General features: G+C 37.7%; 2 protein-coding genes and 1 long non-coding RNA gene across 3 annotated transcripts; 1 reads left to right on the plus strand and 2 right to left on the minus strand.

The window, feature by feature from the left end:
- Nucleotides 1–2319: 2319 nt before the first annotated feature.
- LOC146476693 (tachykinin-like peptides receptor 86C) lies at nucleotides 2320–5672 on the minus strand. Its single transcript, XM_085114285.1, has 3 exons — nucleotides 5600–5672; nucleotides 4583–4710; nucleotides 2320–3213 (listed from the first exon to the last, which is right to left on the minus strand). Exons 1-3 carry the CDS (start codon nucleotides 5670–5672, stop codon nucleotides 2320–2322), a joined length of 1095 nt encoding a protein of 364 aa, XP_084970411.1.
- A 3186-nt stretch (nucleotides 5673–8858) lies between these two features.
- On the plus strand, nucleotides 8859–11425 carry LOC146476694 (uncharacterized). The gene is made up of 3 exons (XR_014865551.1): nucleotides 8859–9100; nucleotides 10007–10109; nucleotides 10775–11425. It is a non-coding gene; the product is annotated as an uncharacterized LOC146476694 (long non-coding RNA).
- Nucleotides 11426–12358: 933 nt separating this feature from the next.
- On the minus strand, nucleotides 12359–21137 carry LOC146476695 (oxysterol-binding protein 2-like). Its single transcript, XM_085114280.1, has 11 exons — nucleotides 20994–21137; nucleotides 18545–18629; nucleotides 17449–17544; nucleotides 17221–17346; nucleotides 16271–16370; nucleotides 15675–15758; nucleotides 15157–15217; nucleotides 14706–14755; nucleotides 14569–14630; nucleotides 14399–14493; nucleotides 12359–13986 (listed from the first exon to the last, which is right to left on the minus strand). Exons 4-11 carry the CDS (start codon nucleotides 17320–17322, stop codon nucleotides 13872–13874), a joined length of 669 nt encoding a protein of 222 aa, XP_084970406.1. The 5' UTR covers nucleotides 17323–17346; nucleotides 17449–17544; nucleotides 18545–18629; nucleotides 20994–21137; the 3' UTR covers nucleotides 12359–13871.
- Between the last annotated feature and the right edge of the window lie 61 nt (nucleotides 21138–21198).

Here is a 21198-nt window from a genome sequence, read left to right on the forward strand (position 1 = left end):
TTCCGGAAATTTCACACTTTCGCTTGAACATCTTCGACAAAAAGCTCTTCATGCTTTCTTTAGTCTAAGACGACACACTTTACATTTCTGTAAACGCTATTTAGAAGTACATAATAAGTCATCCAACGTTGCATGTAGAGCTGAACTTGGCAGATTTCCTCTAATCGTTGACATAACTAAAAAGATACTTTATTACGTACACTACCTCCAAGGAAAGGATGAACATTCTATAGCAAAACAATCCCTAAGAATATCTGTTGACCTTCATTATAGCGGTCAAACTAGCTTTTACTCCAGTCTCATGAAGATGAGTGAATACTATAATTTCCCCAACTTTAATTATTACACATTGAATGAAAATAACACCAAACAATATATAGATCTTATGAAAAAGAAATATATCTCTTATTGGCACCAAACCCTTCAACACCCACAAAAACTCAGCTTTTATTACACAATCAAAAAAACTTTTGGCCCCTCTGCTTACCTAGATCTCGCAAGGAAAAACGCTTCTAGGAAAGCATTAGTGAAACTAAGAATAAGCAGCCACAAGCTTTTGATTGAAACAGGAAGATACGACAACATACCCCGTAATGAAAGGGTGTGTAATGTTTGCAACCGTAAAACCATTGAAGACGAAATTCATTTTTTATTAGATTGCCCAAGTTACTCTTCTTTAAGAGATATGTTCTTTTCTAAAATAGAACCTAGCCTTCCATTTACACGACTATTAGTAAAAGAAACTTTACTATCGCATATAATGAACTCAACAGACTATTTTATAAACACTCAATTAATTTCATTTGTTTCCTCGTGCTTCGAATTGAGAGATAAACTTCTCTCCGGAATGATTACTTCTACTGTATGAAAAGTTTTTTTTTTTTTTAACAGCTTTATTGACCATCACACATGATAAATACAATAAATTAAACAAACAGAAAGAAATGAAAAATACGTGAAAAGTGATAAGGTCAAAAGGGCAGGTGCGAACGGGACGCGAGGACCCATGCGAGGCACCTCCCATGATACAAATAATAATTAAAACACAAACAACCAAAAGACGCTAAAAAAACTAGGGATGGCAGGAGCAGGATCGTACAATTGACCAGGTACAGGGATAGAATATGTCAAAGTGATTTTGCAAAAGGTGAAACATGTGCTCAGTAACAAAGTTGCGGAAGGAAGCAGTAGTTGAAGAACTGGTAGGGGGTGAAAATTTACAGATATAGTTCCAGAGCTTAACAATACGATTAAAGTAAGAGGCCTGAAAAGTGCTTGTTTTACATACAGGAGTTTTAAGGTTATAAGGATTAATTAGTCTGGTTCGGCCGTGAGAAACAGGAGAAAAGTTTAAAATAAGCAAAGACTTCAGTTACTTTATTTTATTTTATTTTATTTTATGTTATTTTTAATTATCTTAAAGTTAACGAATCAATAATTAGCTATGAATAGCTTTTGCAATACTGTATTTGTTATAGTCATGCAAATAAAGCTTGTTGTTGTAACTACGGACGACGAATATTCAGTGCACCATGACCGTATTTGGGCAACATTGGTACCCGGATGTTTATGCACATGCGCAAAACGGTAACAGCAACAACCACAAGAATCGACAACAAAACTTTAATGAACAACAAACTTAATTTACAGAAAAACACAAAGCTAATTTTTTGCCCACCATATAATCACCTCCTAAGACTGCCCTTGCACCAGCTCCACAACTGACAATTTTAAGTTGGTTGCACAAGAAAACCTTTTCCCCCCGTCGCCATATTTTTCGTTGCGTGTTATCTGTTTAATCCACCTTCCATCTTGATGCCTGAAAAAGGTGACTGGAAATAAGTCTCAACAGACTGCAAATTGGAGAAAACAGATCAGACAGACCTGAGAAAACGATTCATTTAAGATTCTTTACTTTCCAGAAAACAGTGAATTCGTAACAAAAAATAGTCCATTTTCTCAGTGCAATGTAATTAAGCCTTGGAAGTCGAAAAAGAAATAAAATAATCCCCTTAAACGAGTCAAAACGTCACAGGAATTCTCGCCTTGCGATCTTCCTGTGCAGTAGATGCTACACTATAGAGTTGCCAGTCGAACTCGGGAATTTTTTTCTCAGGGTGCGAACAAGATGGGGAGTGAGGACTCAAACTTCATGCTTCATGCTTCATGCTTCATTCGGGAAATTAACTTCAGCCCCCGCTAAACCCCTGCACCCGATGGAGGGAATGTTATTTTTCATGCCACAAGCGAAGATCTTGGCAGTTGGCTTAACACTAGCGTCTTGTTAACGTTCTGCCAATTGTGTAGTTCTGTGAGTCACTACAAGTTAGACTCACGAAGTTCTTCAAGAGGAGGCCACGAACTAAATGGCAGCCATATTCCGTCTATATTTTCCCAAAGCTCAAAATCAGCCGTGTAATTTTTGTTTTCACCATTTCCGTTTTTCAGGTATTTCAGTGACGTAAGCTGCGTAGTATTAGAGATTTTCCTGGCGTCGCCTCGATTGCTGCTCCTTGATGAACGCCTTCGCTTCCTTCTCCCAGTGATCTCGAGATACAAATCTCGTATCGTCTCAGTTCGTCTACCTCCAACGTTGAAAAAATAAATAAAAGGATTACACATTGAATTGGCTAGTCCCAGACCATACAGACTAAGCCTTACGCCATCCATAGGATTAGGAAATCCTCTCAGATTCCTTTCGATAAAACCACAATAAACCACAAATGGCGCCCAGCAAACAAGGAACACCAGCACTACAGTCAACAATACACGTGTCACTCTTTTCCTCGAACGGACCAACACTTTTAACGCAGCCGTGTTGCCACTAGCGGTGGATGATATTGAAAGGTCTCGCTGTCGCCTCCACACAACTCTTGAAACTTTATAGTACATAATGCTCATTGTTAACAAAGGTAAGGCAAATGATGCGACAGCCAGAAACATCAAGTAAACTATTCCAGGCAGAGTGTTGTTTGGCACAGTAGCACAGTAATACACTGTTTTGTTCTCATACAAAGTGATGGCTCTTACTTCAGCGAAATAAAATGTTGGAAGAAACTGTATGACAGAGTAGACCCATGCCAGAGGAATCATCCAGGGAGGAGTAAGTACTCTTGGTCGGTAGGCAATAGAGGCCATTGGTCTCGCCAACGATAAGTAGCGATCGATGCTTATTGTTGTAAGTAACGCGATGGAAATAGCTGGAGCCAGGTACTAATAAGAAAAAGAAAATATAAAAGTTGCCATCAAATACCTTTTCCCGCCAACAGATTGATGATAAACTACTCCAAAACACATCTTGAGAACTCAACATGCAAGTATAGTCAAGAAACAGAAAAGAAACGTAATATTTCAGTTCTTATTACAAGACCAATGTTAAACTTAACAGGACAAACAATGCACTATAATCATAAAGAGGGCCACCAGGAAGACAATGAAGAATATTAATAAGCTATCAATATACAAAAATGTTACCATGCAAGTTCTTTGGCAGCCTTGATAACAACGTTGAGTGAGCGCTTGAGTTTCTTAATTAACAAAGATTCCAGAAAACATAACTGATTGAAAATATTGTTACGTGCAATAATAGTTACATTCTTTAAAACCCATCGGTCTTGCCTTCGGCATTACAGTACCAATAGGTATTTAAGAGTACGGCTGGACGAACACGGCACCGACCATAATTCAGCCATGTTCAAACACCTACACTGAACTGTGAAACATTTTAGTTTTCTTTACACAATTTTCTTGTCTTTTATAAATAAGGCTTATAGTGTAATTTTAATTCACGTGTTAATCAAACTGTTTTAAACATGCAACACCTCCTGGCGTTGTCCGCGATTTCGAGTATTTTCGAAAATAGTCTGAAATAAATCTCAAAAATTACCTAACTAGGTCTGACTATCCACTGGTTTGATATATGCTGAGCCAATTATTCACCGAGTTGGTTAATAGTGGTATCCATCTCCACGTTGGTGAATAACTGTTAAATAACATTTCAGTTTTTGTTCTTTTATTTTGTTACATGTCGTAGTCTTAATTTCGTTATTAGTTTTTTAGTTTTCGAAACCTTGCTTCACAACAGGTTTGTAACCGGTTTCACTTCGACTTTCACTTCGAGTTTAACTTTGATTCACATCGTTTCACCTCAATTAACTGACAAAAGTTACATTATGAAAACTGAATTATTGGTGTGAGAGAAGGATAAGGTTTTCATATACATGAACCTTCCTGTGAAAAACAGAGAAAGAGTTTAAACGTATAGTCCAGCACTCATGAAAGTAAAATAGAATATAATAGAAGAAAGACAAAGTGCATAACGTACTCGTACATAACCGCACCTGTGGTTATTATTTTCACCTGCCCGTAGAAAAAATGTTCTAGAGGAATCTGACTTGAGCTCGATTCAAAGTGGTACTCACTGAAATGTAGGCACAACTGCAAAGTGAACTGATTGTGTTTACAGTTGAATATTTACCTGTACAAATCTTGACAGTTTGCATATTGCATTATCAGTTGAGCTGTATTCCGTGGGGTAATTGAAGTTGCTGAAAATGGTGAGAGGTATGCACAAGAGACATACCATCAGATCAGAGATGGCCAAGTGCTGAAGAAACAGCTGAACGCTGGACCGACGGCCTCTCCGCTGGAAGATGGCTACAACAGTTGTCACAAAGCCATTACCAATACAACCAATTACTGCCACAATTCCTATTTATTAGAAGGCAAAACAAAAATACAAATTCATGTCAATAGTTGATACAAAAAGTATCAACAACCTTACAACAGTTATTAATTATTTTGTGTTTTGGGACTTAATACCTGTTCACAAACATTCTCTATCTTCTCAACGAGCAAGTGAAATGAAAATTTTGAAGAATCTAGAATTTAAATCAGTTAGTTTTTTACAAGTATCTTTTATTAATACAATTTCCTTTGGGAAATGAAGTAATTATTTGAATTTGAGGCATAAACAAGTAAAAACACGAGGGAACATGATCCGGGAAACATGACTTTCCTATGAATGGGTTTTTAATTCAGTTGGGATATTCAATACTGAGTTCTCAGAGATACAGAACTGGTTCCTATTAGTTCGTATTCCTAATACCTCTAAGGCTAGGCGACCATTTGAAGGACACAAGAACTAACTTATTTGTCAGTTGAGCATTGTAGTGTTCGCGAATGGGCTGTTACCAATTAAAAATTTGTCTTGTGTGTAGTAGTAAGGAATGATTAAATATTTTCTTCCAACCAAATTTCTTTCCTTTTACTTTTAAATTGAATTAAGGAAAATCACAGAACTCTTTTAAAACCAAAGGACTGTGTCAGTGCCAAAGTTCTTCGCCAGTGGAAAAAACCACTGAGCACTTAAGAAAATGGCGAGAGAACAATTCGAATACGAAGTTTAAACAAGTCACACATTATTTGCACTCTGTAATAGGAAACTAAGTTTGTAGATTTACTGGGATGTTCAAGTCAAGTTTTGGGTAACACTAATAAAAATCGCACATTCTTTAAGCTTCTCTTATAATTAACCTGTGTACACAGTGAGCTGCAGGTATTGTGTCCTTTGCTAGTTAAAGCCGGTTTGTTCACTAACCTAGTACCACAGTTGTCAGAATAAACGCTTGATTTGAAGTGTCCCAGGTTTCGATGCTCTGTCCGAACGACATCTTTGTAAATACAGCGATCTAATAAAATCTTGTTTGTGTTGCTTAAATAAGTGTGTAATTTCCCAAAGGACTAGATTATTTTACGAATGATAAATCAACTCAGTATGAAAACAAAGTAAGTTATTGTTTGCCATGTTGAATAGCATGTCATATTATGTGGGATCAAATAATTTTTGCTTGAATTTAACAGGAAATACGTTTCTGAAGGTTATGTTTGTATAAAGAAAGTGAAGGCGCTACATAAAAAGTACATTTCGCCACAAGTGCGAAGTTCCGGGTGCCAAGTAGGTGTTATCTTTGATCCAATGAACTTCTTTGCGTTCTACGTGCTAATTACACTGTAGATTTCTTGGCTTAAGCAACTAATTGTTTTTATTACATCACAGTTCATGTCTGCTTTTCGACCAATTTATATTTTCAACTACCGAACTAAATGAAAGGCGGAATAAGATGGCTTTGGACACACTCCTCACACAAAAAAACAAAAACATGTCCCGAACGGGAATCGAACCCACACGGGCTCCCTGCTCGGGACAGCAAGTTTTTCTTTTCATGTGAGGTATGAGCAGGAGCCAAGGTTATTTTATACAGTCTATTGTGAAATAGTCAGTCCTTTGCGATATCGCATTTTCCTTGCTTCGAAATATTCCTTCAAATAACAATCTGGGCCAATAACCACAAAAAATGCAATATTTACTGATTAAACAAAATCTTACTAGAGTGGTCGCCTGGCACAAGTGATGAAGAACAAACAATTTATTGGTTGCTCTACGCTTCCTTTCTTTCTTTCAGTCTGTCTTTCCAGTTGTGTTTTCTTTTCTTTTGTGTATTTATCCCACGCCACGCAGCCTGTTTCAAGGCCCTAGGTATACCGGGATCGGGGGTGCGGGGTGCGACGGGGGTGGGGCGGGAAGGGAACGCAAAGGGGCTACACGATGCAGTGGAGAACTAACTTCGAACCGCTGATCAAAAGTCCAGGATGAACACTACATCACCACCCCTCCATAGAAAGGAACAGTGTCTTGGTCCGGTTGTTCAAAAGGGAAACAAAAGTCTAAGTCAAACCTGAAGGGAGCCGGCAGGCGATACATATGGCCACGGTTCCTGTTGCGATCTTGAAGCATTACTGTGTGACAGTGAACTAGTTACATACACTCTTTTGTTTTTATAAGAACGTTGAAGCTCAGATTAACTAAAATTTAAGAACATACTAAGAACATTATCCAGGCTGAGAGTCAGTCAAGAAAATTTTTATTACGATTATACGTTTTAAAAAGGAACAGTATACACAGGAATAAAATAATACAGGTAAAAATTCAGTCTGTATTGTCCAATTAACTTGGTCACGTCCGCATAGATTTATGAAAATACTATAACAGATAACTAAGAACATTCAGTTTATAAGTTTTCAGGATCAAATTGCCAAAAATAATAAGAACGTTCAGCTTCAGCCCCAAATTAGATGTTCTGATATAAAAAAGAGTGTATAAAACACTTACGACGAGTTCGGGCCGGTGCCTTCTTTTGCAACTGTGCATCTGGGCCGTCTGTTTCTTAAAGGGTGGTGCATACTAAAACAAAGATTCGTTCTATAAGTTTCTATGATTATGCAGAAGAAGGCAGGTCTTACCATGAGCTTTTGGAATGTAAAAAGAAATTACACATTTTTCCTTCAATTTGGATACATTGCTATTGTTGCTTAATAGTCTCTAAAAAAATGCGTGGTTTACTCAATTTTCTTTTGGATTCCCAACAGCCATTGCTAAGATCAGCTTTTCCCGCATAGCCACAACAAAATTACACTGTATTAGGAGAATGACAAATGACATCGAAAGAAGCCGGTCTACACTTGGCTCCCAAACCATACTGTTAACTCCCTTTATTGCGGACAACCTCGGGACCGCGAGCTAGTGCCCTTATTATAGCGAGAGTCCCTAATAGCGGGAATTTATTTCAGTCAAACGTCTGTAATTCTTTTTTTGCCGGAGATTAAACTGCTGTCCGTATTATCGGGATGTCCGTAAAAGCGAGGTGTCCGCAAGGCGAGAGTTGACTGTACCGACCAATACTTGACAGTCCTATAATTGACACAACCCAAGTTTCATTTTACCCGAAACCACAGAGTTTCTTTCACAAACTTTGTTGACTTCACGGCTAATTGGGTTCAGTGCACGGTTTGACGTCATCTTAACAGGAAATCAGCTCCTGTGACGTCTCGTCGAGGAAATTATATCATATTTTTGTCATTTTGGCCAGATGTCCATATCTTACTTGGCTAATAGGAAACATGGAGGGTTGTTTGGGTATAGGGGTGCCGCTGGGAGTTTGAGACCCTGACCCTGTTTAGGACGTAAATAACCTTAAATACCTACCCTGTGTAGGACAACGCCCCTTATTTTTAAGACCCTATTTAGGACAAAGGACAACATCTCTTTCTTTACACAAGTAATTTAAAGGCCCACTGTCACTTACCGGACGTGATGTTCCACGCATTGAAACGCGAACACCAATCACAACAGATAAAATAATACATTCCCTAGAAGTAATGGCGAAAAATCCAAAAAATTTGGCATTAACAGCCGTGAAGGCTAAGGTGGAAACTTAATTGACGTGAAGCATTGTTCACTAAAATAAATACACACAAACGTCTCTGATTATACTCGACGACAGTCTTGCAACCATACCCTGTCTAGAACGGGTCCAGGACCGACTCACTTGAAATTATATACCCTGTTCAGGGCAGAGGGGCAAACAACCATACCCTATCCAGCGGCACATCCCCGTATAGCTCATATAAGCGAGTACCCCCACCCCCCCCCCCCCCCCGGGTTACGAACGCGACGTGTCCTTTGGATTAAAATTGTACCTGACATCAAAATATTCCTCAGCAAGTGTTAAAACTATTGAAAGGTTGAGAGACCATTTTTTATGCACGTTTCCGCGCACTATTGAGTTGACACTGAGAGTTTGGCTGTTTACATCCAGGTAATGAGACACTTAAAATGTAAAACAGTCCAAGATGGCCGGCATTATTCTACAATCAAAAGCATAATTAAGAAATTGCATGGGTGTATTTTTCTCATGTAAATCTGCTGACAGTCGGTGTTAAAGCTATTGACGAAGGTGAAAGTTTAAATGCCGGAGGGAAGGATGCCATTGGCTTATTGTTGTTTTTGGAAACCAAAAACAAAGGCATTCGGTCTCCAGAGGGCTCAAATATTGGCATAATTAAGTTTATGAGCGAAAGAATTAATTTGCAGACAATCGGTTGACTCTCGTACATGCCGATTTAAAAGTTGATCTCCTGATTAGTATTCAATTTGTTGAGACTAAACGCGACAAACTACATCAGTCAACCATGGGGATTCTTCATTTCATTGGATTTCTTTTCCTCTGTATATCTAGCCAAGCAGCTAAAACTGATGAAGGTAACTTTAACAATGTTCTGTCTCTCGACTATGAGCAGTGAATGTTTTCGTTTCAGATTTGCTTTTTTCTATTTCAGTCGTAATTAGAGTCCGAGACTTTCGATTATGACGCTTTAAATTTGTTACCAGAGCTACTCTGTTAAATACAAGCCTACACACAGTACACATTAAACAGCGTAAGCTTTGTTCCTCGGAATAAGAACATTTGAAGACAAACTTGCAAAACAATACAAGTTGGTGGTAGTGTTTGATAATTAAAGAACCAGTCAGCGAAAGATTACGGTTAAAGCAGGAATTTAGTGTTGTTCCACATTATACTGCGATTAGAGTATAAATACTGTCGTCATGTGTTCTAGGAATGTTCTGGTGTAAATTTAACAATCGAGTGCATGCCATAACAAGAGAGGGAATTTACTTTTGATATTAATCACCCAGAACGAAGAATGTAATGTTCTTTAATATCAAGCGAAATATCAAAGTAGAGTAGAGCGGTAAGAAAAAGATTTCCACACAGCCCCATACATGTACCGACTGTCGTACTAATCCTCTTCCAAAAACGGAGAGCGTGAATAGAGTGTGAGCCCTAAAATGAATACATGATGTATGGCCTGTTAGAGAAAATGGCTTTAATTTTCCGCTTGAAGCATTCTGCGTATTTATTATTATAAAGTAGAGAGGAACACTTTGGCCTGGCCGGAGCGGTAAGCTTTGTTCCGTGGTAGAACAACTGGCATAAAGTGCGGCATTTATGTTATCATCTTTCAAGTAACGTAACTATTCTCTCGAGATAAGTTGAGTTTTCTCCAGTATTATGGAGAATAACAACAGTTTCCCGTATTTTTAAAGTAATAACTGTGTCTCGCTGTGTGTTTATCTGTTTATACTAACGCCGATCTTTCTTTGCAGAAAAAGACAGAGATACGATAATTATTTTGGCAGCTGTGGGCTTAGTTGTTCTCGTGATTGCTGTACTTCTTCTTTTGTTCGTCTGCTGTTATGTCTGCCAAGTGTAAGTCACCTAAGCTCATTGAGCTTGTGTCTTTTTTTATCATCATTTTTCTGAAACCGCAGGCGATTGAGGTTGAAGCGTTTTGATTAGAGAAGGTCAAATCTCATGTATTCTCCCCACCCTAACACCCTCTGTATACCATCGTTTCTTATCACTTCTTAAAATCAATCTACCACACGAATTGAAATAACTTTTTATTGGAAAGATAAGTCATAAAAACTACCTCACAAAACCTTAGCCTACAATGGAATCGGTTACCTGTGCTGCGAACGGATATTTTGATGCAACTTAAATGAGTTCCCCAGGACCATCAATTTACAGTGCAACGCGCCTTACCGTGGCCACCCAACAAACTTTTTTTACTAGTTAGCCAATCAGAATACGCGAATTTGATTAACAGTCACGCATCCTTGCAAAGTCCAACAGGCAAGTGACGCACAAACGAATTATTGAAAAATATCGTTTTGTATTTTATGAACAAGGAGGAAGATATCCTGATTGGCTAACTTGTAAAAAAAGTTATTTGGGTGGCCACGGTATAATTTAAGCCAAATATAATTGGAGAAAATTTAGTAGTGAAATCAGCTGTTGATCGATATAAAATGTAATGAGTAGATTCAGACTGGAGTAACTACTAACGGCTGCCGTTCTCTTTTTCTCACCAGAATGAAGAGGGAAAAGTCATACGCTGGCCATTAACAAGATCATTCTAAGAACAGCTAAAAACAAAACCTGAACATTTTTGTGGTATCGTCCTTGTCTCAAACCTTCGCGTGGGTCTATGTAAACTGAGCTAAATTAAGGCTGTTCTCAACAGGTTATACTGTTGCTACAGTAACCTAAAAAGTCGACAAAATGGCTATAATTTGCTCACCAATAATTAGGCTTTTGTTTGATACCATTTATAGTATCAACTGATAGTGTAGGTATTTATCCGTCAAAGTTGAAGTGCCGCAAAGTGCTAGAAACCGTTGTTAGCCACCTTGAAATCCTACGGCATCCATCCTACGTTGTAGGCGTAGGCAATGTTGAATGGCGAGAGTTGTGTGCGATATTTTACATTACACGAGCAACGCGCATCACAGAATCAAATCATACAGTCCAACTAGTTTCTGGTAAAACGTACTGCTCAATGACAATTCACGGAGTCTCTGAGTTTACCGGCAGTGTGTTCTGCAGTGTGTTCTGCTCTCAATCTTATAATACGAGATACCTCCAAATGTAGCAAGAATCTGATGTATTTAACTGATCTGTAATTGTTATGCGTTTAATTTCACATTGACTATAACGGCCAATTAAATTCACCTCCAATGGCATACTATGTTTTTTTAAATCAAACCGGTGATCACATTATGCTCGTCAATCCCGTTAGCCTGCAGAACAGGCGTTATTTTTTTGCGTTTTTCAGGCGAGCGGAGGCACGCACGCGTGATTCTTGCTCCGCTCTCGCCTCGTGCTTACCTTCGCCTGAAAAAAGGCAAAAAATAACACCTGTTCGATGCTACAATCCAGTGTTTGTATTTTAAGAGATATCTTAGTCGTCCCCAGTGATCTCTCGTGTGTATGGCAAGGACTGATGGGAGTTTCAGATGGGAAAGAACGAGGACGCTAACGCCTTCAAAGGGGCAGTGTCGCCTATTTGTGAAGTTACTTTGAATGGCCAAAAAACATATTTGGTTCAGTTTTGTTAACAATAACCCCAATAATAGACAGAAACTAGACTGTGTTAATTCAATCTTCGGCTGCCAGGGATGGCCAAGATTGAAATGGATTCCAATTTGAAAAATTGGTCAATTTCTTGCAAATTTTTCCAGTGTATTTTAGAGAAATAGCTAAAAAACTGATTATATTTTGTTCACTTAATATTTTCCTCGCTGATCTAAGAGCAATTTTACGATAACTGTCCAAATTCCCGCGCGCTGATTGGCTCGTAGCCATAAAATGTCCAAAACATGGCAGTGAAACCACTCGCCGCAGATTTTAGTTATGAACATTTCATGACTGTTTTATGGTCTATAAGAGTATAGACCTTAGGAAACTGCCATCGACTATTGTTAATTTGGCGAAAAGGTATCTTGTCAAATATTGAAGCAGATTTTGACCAAAACAACGATTCATTCAAGAATGCGACATATAAGTGGGGCGATTCAGGGTAAGACATGACGGCATATTCGACCATGTCGTAAGTGTTGTAACAAGTGGGTGATTGGTCTGCAGTAAAACGCCATAAAGTTGATAACCAACAGGAGTCGTGATACATGTTTATTATACACAGGCAAATAACAACGTATACAATTCAAGAAAGTTATTAACCGCAGCTTAAAGGATTTAATACACACCTGCACGGCAATGGACAAACTACTGTTTACGACAAACAGGCAAACCACACTGAAGTACAGTAACTGAATAATCACAAAGGCCAGCATCGGTAACTGACTGGAAAACTTGGAATTTTGTCATCCACCTTTACTAATTATTTAGAAAAAAAAATAAATAAAAAACAAAAACAAAAAGAATTGGCAGTTTTACTTTTCTTAGGCTATTAGCAAACTAAATTATCACTCTCTTTGTGAAAAGTATTTTTGAACACCAATAAGTAGAGTACAAATAACGACCAAATATCTCACGGTATTTGTACTCTGCAAGACCGGTCTGACAGGTTTTCTGTCATTAACTTCAACTTACATAAACAAACAACTCCCGTGGAACTATTTCGAGTCTTTGGAGCCATATCTTGCCGTAATAGAAGCTTTCAACCCTGACAACTCTAACTTCTGGGAGTTTTAATCGTCGCCTGCGACAAGTTAGTAAGCGTAAAAACGCTTATTAGGACAAAATATTAAAGGTATTTGGTCAGTCGAAACTGACACAGATCACCGTTGCTCACCAAGTGATGGTAAAGCTTTCTCGCTTGAATGCCAGCTTTAAACATCAGCCGGTTGTCAAGACAAATAAGACACAATTACATCGATTAGTATTCCTCGCAAAAATTACACAAGCGAAAATAGAAGAAATGTCATCAAAGATTTAAAGCAGCCATTGTTTTGCCTTTTACCACAAAATTCGTAAAGCCACTACTGCAGGCAAAATGGAACCACCTTTTCTCAGGAGCTGCTTTTGGCAACTTGCATTGTTGTTGGCCATATTTTATTCTGCTTCTTCCTCATCCAAAAAATGGAAAAAGTATATTCCTTTCTTGGTGGTACGCAACCAAGACTTCGTACAAAATTTGTTTCTGACCATTTTAAGTCGAGAACTTGTTGCCTGAAAATCTTATAATTTTCAAAATGTTTGCCTTTTGAGTTCCTTGGGATTTGTTCGATTGAGCTTGCTGTGGCTTAAGGTCTTAAATTAAAGACCCAAATCTCCATTGTTAAATTAAGTTAAAGTGTTAAAAATTGTAATTTGTCGGCCATATACTACACACTTAACCGAATAATACGTTTTATGGTCACAGGCACGAGATTTCCCATGCGAGTTTGTGACAAATTCCGGAGTGCATATAGATAAGCATTTGTTTTATACCTCGTAGGTTTTGTATCTCAAAATAATAAATAATGGTCTAATGACCTATCTCTTAATGAAATAAATTTTTAAAAGTACATCTCCGAAACATTACAACTCAAGTGTAACTTTACACAAGAATTCCTCTTCATACAAGAATTTAGAACAACTGAAGATTTTCAATATAAAATGAAGGAAGAAATTTGGACTCGGCATGCTTTTATCTTTTGGTTCGTTCTTTGCCACAGTTTACAGGGATCAGTAGATATATGGTGAGTCAGGGTATTGGCCCTTTAACCTTGCTTTCCAGTAGCCTCCTTTGTACATATAACAGAAAGTTCCGGAATCCGGCTCTTCCTTGGGTACAAACCACCTACAAGAAAAAAAGGACATCATTTGTAGCGAGTGCCACAAAGAAGGGCCTACCTTGTTTTCTCGAAAAGGCGCCGCGCGAATTTCTATTTCTTAGAACGAGGACGATGGAAAAACTAACAAACCGGCTCACATTATGAACGGAAAAAAGTAGAAACATTCAGAGTGGACAAGCGCGGGTTCCCATTTGATGAACAACGACAGGCCAGTGGGTACTGTGAACAATTACATATTTAACCCTTTGGAATCACGCTTAACCTTTTAAATAGTCTCCCTCGCAGACGTTAGTAGTGTCGTCACGCAACGCTCCTCCCCCTTGTGGGGAGGTGCTTTGCGTGACACTAAAAACGGCTGCGAGGGAGAGTAGCCTGGAGAGTAGCTAAACATCCGCAGCTTGCCGCGGTCAGTCATACCTTGGTGACCAGGCCTCGCCAGTCAAGTCCCTCTGCTTCCTTGAGGATCTTTGCTTCTCTTCAAGGCGATGCTTTTCGCTGGCAGAAGCGTCAATCTATAAGCAGATTAACATGGTATCAATGCCTGCACTAATAACTTACAAACGTCAGTGCTTCAGTTCAAACAGTACCTTTCCACACTCTAGGAGGCGTATATCTGTCCTAACTCGAGAGTCAGTATGGCAGGACACATCTGTAAAGACAAATGCCATGCATTAATAATACTGACACTAGTGGCATCATTCTTTCAATTCAACAACACACCTACCATATTCTGGATCATTGAGCTGAATTGTGAACTTTGTAAAGGCATAAAATCTGCAATTAACAAGAAACATTTTGGAGTTACTTTGGATGATGCACAAATGGTGTAGCCTAAAAAAAGACGAATGTTTGGAGGCGGGCAGCCTGAAACATCCAAAATTACAGTCTCTTATCAAAACGTTCATGTGGAGACACACAGGAGCTTAGTTGTTCCTGTGGCTCAGTATTAACTAACCTGAACTAACCTGTACGTACATGATAACAGAAATTAAACCAAGCTCAGGAAGACAGTATGAACGACTCCGAGAGACACAATCATCTTTAGAATTTTTGCGGTTTTAATTTTTGCGATCCTCCCTCCTGCAGTGCGCTATCAGCCACACTTTAAAGAAAAACAAAACTTTCTAGTTTCATAGGTCTTCAAATAAAAACAGCACAGGACAGGCAACGCATACCTTAATGAATCTTCTGGTTTTTTATTTACGGTCCAAAGGTCAACTGGATCCACGTTAACATCTGAAATGACCGAAAAGGCATGGCTCGCTTCAGAACTAACACAATGATACTGTTCCTGGTCAGTAAATCCACTTCCGACCATTTCATTTTCATTCCATATAGACTGCAATTATTCTACGAGCGCGCGTTGGATATGAGATAGATAGTCAACGAGGCAAACGTCATCTCGTATCCAACAAGCGCAAATGGAATAATTGTTTTATTAAAAACAACCGCGCGAAATATCGCAAAATTATCCTGATTTAATGAGATTTACCATATTTGTGGGGCATGGTATAATGACCCATATCTCACGACTGCTAAACCAATCAAAACTCTGGAATAGCGTAATCCAATGATGTAACTCACAATAATATATTGCATGCATGCAGTCTGTAATACTCTATTAAGCATGGAGACTTATTTGGTAAATTAAAAGTAACTAACTAAATAAATAAATAAATTAATATCACCTTACCGTCTACTGACAACAATTCAAGGCCAGTGTCCCATGCGCCAACAATACGATAACTCACATGTCCATCAACATCCCGCACTTCACCTGTGACACAAAACCACACCATGTACTGTATGCCGATAGAGTTAATAACTAAAGCCACTTCCGAGTTGCTTTGAACCTCATTATGAAAGCAAGGATTTGTGCACAGCTTTTATTGTGAAAATTAGTTTTCGTTCATATGCAAACAAAACTACTTTTCATACGAAATGCTTTGCACTAAGCCTCGCTTTCAAAATGAGGTTCAAAACAACTCAGAAATGGCCTATTGACAGCAGTGATCAAAGCATCTCTTCAACAGACAAGTCTACAGAGGAGCATTTAGTTATCAGTAATCTACTGGTTAATGGTTTAACAGACCAGGAAAAAAGCAACACAGGAAAAACCAGTAAGCCCTGTTGTCCTTTCCTACAGTCTGTTCCTAAAGGGACTACCTCAGATAAAAAAATCCAAAATGGTGGCTCAAAAGAAATGTAAAAGTGAAAATGAGCAATACTCATACCAGTATTGGGTCACTGCTACCACGGTGTAGATAAAATAGATCTCTGGCAATTTACCTGTTAGCCGTTTAAAATTCTCTTGGACTTTTCTGACTGGTTGAAAATGTATTGTGCACTGTTCTCTTGTGATGTGATTTGTTACCACTACATCTCCTTCCTACAAATCCAGGGAACAAAAGAAACTCACATGACTAGCTCAGGCAACTTATAATTGGACACTGAATTTGAGTACAAAAAAGGCCTTTTCTAACTGCATCTAATGATGTAATAAATCAAGATAATTTTTTTAGGATAACTGTAATGTTTATATTCATATTATGTGTGCACTTGCTAAGCACCCAATATTCTGTACAACTTTTTTTTGACACTGCACCGGCCAAACTTCATTTTTCATTCACTGTTTTGTGAAAGTTCCAAATTCTCAATGGTAATACATGTAGAGACCAAACTTTCCATTAAGTTTAACAAAAAAGACAGTTTGCTTCATGCAAGTTTTAGTGTACCTGTAAAGTCTGAGTTTATACAAATATGCGCTGATAAACTGTGAATTGTGGAAACCAATTCAGTTTGGATTTGTGCAATTACCATATGCACGAAGTGAACACTGAGTTTGGCTCTGTAAAAGCTAGTACAGTTTGCATATTTTTTCGTTCAACTTTTCATTGATACAAATTTTGTACTGGTGAAGGTTTGGTTCTGAGTGGTTATTAAGTTTTAATTGTGCCAATACAATCTCAGTTATATATTTATTTAAATCATTACATGCAGCAGACAATTTAGATCTGTGCAAGTTTTGTAGCAACACTGGATGGATTTGTTATGCACGTAATAATACAGTTTGAATCTGTCCACGGATCATCTACTGTATACGTTTTTTTTTTTTTTCAAATAAAGATTTCAATTTAAGAAATTAATATACTTAATTATGTCCCATGCAAAAAAATGTACACAGATCGCACTGATCCTTCTTTCAATACCGCTATACAAATTATCACCAGTACACAAACCTGATCCACATACAGGCTCCCTACAAGAATGTTATGAATAGTGGTGACTGGTTTCCTCCAAGAAAAATGATGCCCATCAGACTTGAACTTCACATGGCACATGCCAGTTGGAATCACCTTGAAAAACTAGAAAATAAGAAAAAAAGAAATGCTTCACTCCCTCCACTGCAAACTGTAGTCAATAGTCACTCACTTATCATCTTACTACAAGAACACTACTTCAAATACCTGTCCTCTAAATTTGGTATCAAGTTTGTACTCCTGCCAGAAAATCCAGTGGTCTGATTCAGCATGAAGGGCAGAGATCGGTGGATGATGGGACACCTACAGTACAAAACACGGCAATCTATCAGCAAATGAACTTGTACTAAGCCAACACAACACCTTCAAATCTGATCCGAGCTATAAGACTGTATTGTATCTAGTTTTAAAGTGGGGTCAATTATTTTGCTTGTCATTTTATGCCTCTGAAACTTCGACAGAAATTGCCCAATTCAGGGAGTTTAAATCAGAGAAATCATCCTTTGGGAATACCCAAAGGACTATTTTGATGGCTTAAAAAGAGGAATTCTGAGGGTTTTGAAAGATGCGAAGGTGCAAAATGCCACCACATAATTTTCCCAAATTAAATTCCTCACGCATTATATCGCGGATGAGTGATTCATAACAGATTAGTTTTAAACAGTGGGCAGCAGTTGTAGTGTAAACTATATCTAGTACAGTTAATAGACAAGCGCTGGTGAGTAAGGCTAATATGGCCATGCTAGACTGATGGGAGTCATCTGTCATGCCAATCAAGGAGCCACATTCCCCCCTTTATTTTAATGCCATCCGAACATCACATTGTCACTGTTTGTCTATAATTTGAGATCTCTAGCTGAGTTTATTGCCATAGGAGCTGCAATATTAAATGCAGTGTTGTTTTTTAACCACTTAACTGTTAACAGAAAAGACTGACAAATTGCCACCTCCAGAATATCTGGATTGAAATAAAGTGGACCTGTAAGCACTCAATTTTTGTACAAGGCTTCTATTAAATTTATAATTATTACTAATAAATAATAATATTAATAATAATAATAATAATAATCATCATCATCATCATCATCATCAGTACCTTTAGCATCAGCTCTCAGCTATTTTGTCTTTCAAATGTTTATTTCAAACGTCTTGTTGGATATACCAACTGCTACCCACTGTTTAAAACTAATCTGTTATGTAGGATAATCTTAAAATTTTTCACGTTGCTATTCACTGCATAGATGTATCTTGCAGAGGTAAGAACTAATTACTGTCAGGACAGTAAGAGGTTACTTTTACTTACCTGCTCTGCTATAAGTGCATACCCAACATCATGATTAATAAACTCAAAGGTTTCACCTAAAAGTGGGTTGAAGGGTTTCCAGAACCTATAACACAATCAGAATGAATCAATTTGAATGTGCTCTGGTTTTATCAAAGTCAATCATAATAAAAAAAAAAATATCAGAAGTGTAAACAGGGAATTGACCAGATTCACTAAAGTATGAAATTGCGCACTGATGGCTAGTTCCTATGGTGTAGGGCACAGCAAAGTCAAAGAAATGTTTCAGTTCTAAAATCTGATGGAAAAATATTATCCTTTAAAGGCTAGAGCATTTTGAGCAACTATTGTGATGTCCATTGTGTCACAAATTTTCACAACAAGTTTGATGACATTTTGGTTCTAGATGATGTTCCCCAAGGCTATTGAAATTAGAAGTTGCTGTCTTTGAAGCCGGGCCTTTACAGCTTGGAAAATATTCAGTAAGCTTAGAAATTGACAGGCCTGATATTTGTACACTTCTTTGGTGATTTTTTTCCTGGCAATTTAAAGATTTTTTAAAGGGGACGCTTTATGTCACATCCATTTGTTACAAAACGAGGTGAAATCACTTCAGAACAAATAAAAGCAAATATATGCACAGTTTTAGGCCTTTCAGGAAAACGTAAATTTACGATATGGTCAGTGGCCCGATTCCATCAAATCAGTTAATAGTGCTGCTTGTGCAAAAAGCAAAACAAAAATAAAAACATTGAAATAAAATAACAATAAAATGATGAACACTAGATCAAACAGTGACCAGACTCATACATAGTAAAATTATTAGCTTTGATGTGCGTGCATTTTTTGATGTTATATTTCTCAAACTCATAAATAATTCATGAAGAGAAAACAAAGCAAATCACTACTGTGAAGGGGGTTTGGAAATGTGATCTTAATAAAATTTTGTGAACTTTTGCTTCGAATTTCTCCAAGAATTATCTATAGTTTGAGAAGCTATATCAAACACTCGAAAGAGTGTTACGTCCTATTTCCAAACACCTCGAAGTTGGTTAAAAAAACTCGGCTGCGCCTCGTTTTTCCAACCTACTTCTCGGTGTTTGGAAATCGGAGGAAACACTCTTCCTCATGTTTGATCTGTTACATCAAACACAAGACACAGTGTTTCATCACATATCAAACACTGAGAAGAGAGTTGAAAATATGAGGTGTAGCGGAGTATTTTTGATGAACTTCGAGGCTTTTGATATTGTGATGAAACACTGTGACAAGTGTTTGATATAACTTCTCAAACAAACTGATTTTCAAGGGAAATCAAGGATGCAAAAACAAGGAGTTTTTCATCAGATATCCAAACATGTCACGCTGCATGATTTCCTTTGTCTGGCTTTTGAGTTATTAACGAGTTTGAGAAGTTTATGTCAAACACACAGACTCGGGTGTGCATTTTTAACAGGAGTGTGTTATATGCATTGTTTGGTTCACTTACTTTGATTTCTGACCTGGGGCCCGTTTCTCGAAAGTCCCGGTAACTTACCGAGCCCAATAAGTTTCTTTGATGGTAAATGTTTCTTAACAGAAGTCAATTTTTGTTAGCTTTGAACACTAAATTTTAAAATCTTATAATAATTATAAGAAAGCATTGGCCAAGCACCATGTCACCATGTCATTATAATTCTATGAAAGCATTGGCCAAGCACCATGTCTGTATTATCACTGTGTAATTGGCGAAAAACATTTAAAAATATTAAATACTTATCGGGCCCGATAAGTTACTGGGACTTTCGAGAAACAGGTCCCTGCATTGTACATGTGGCATGGCATGCACGCACTGCAGATTTTGTGTGTTAAATGTGGATCCACATCATATTGCTCAGACCTGATCACATTAAACTGCCACTACATTATATATATATATATATATATATATATATATATATATATATATATATATATATATATATATATATATATATATATATATATATATATATTTGATTTATATTTATTTGATTAACTGCCTACCTTCGAATAAGCGCCCACCCTGAAAGCCCAAAAACTAAATAAGTGCACACCCCACCCCCTGCCCCCCAAACAATTCTTTCTGTACTTGCCCAGCGTGACGTAAGAGGAGTAAGTTGTGTTTCAAAATTGGTTTTAGATACGGTAGTCAATGAACTTTTAATTATTAAATAATATTTTCATGGTTTGTTTATGTTAATTAGCTTTTGCACTTTGTTTTGTCTTGTTGAAGCAAAATAAACTTGAATTGCAGTTATTCCTTGTTTTGTTATTCTCTAAAAATGAGGGAAAACAATAAGCGCCCACCCTCATGGGCCCAAAAATAAGTGCCCAGGGCGGTTATAATTGAATAAACACAGTATTTATAATAAAAACAACAACAACAACAAACAAAAAGCAAAACCAGCTCAGTGTACATTAAAAGCCAGAGATTGTTAACTGGACGTACCTCCCCAGCACAGTTGAATACGTTGAACTAGCAAAGGCTGCCACATGAGCAAGTCGCACCAATGAGTTCTTACAGACTGCACATAGAAATAACAGGCAATAAAATGGTTATTATTAAAATTACATGACTTATAATTTACAAACATTGGGTTATTCCAGAAACAATCCACACACCCCCGACAGATGGGGTAGTTTTTTAACCCCCC

This window comes from Pavona decussata, unplaced genomic scaffold, assembly GCF_977016875.1.
Source record: "Pavona decussata unplaced genomic scaffold, jaPavDecu1.1 SCAFFOLD_75, whole genome shotgun sequence".
Taxonomy (NCBI): domain Eukaryota; kingdom Metazoa; phylum Cnidaria; class Anthozoa; order Scleractinia; family Agariciidae; genus Pavona; species Pavona decussata.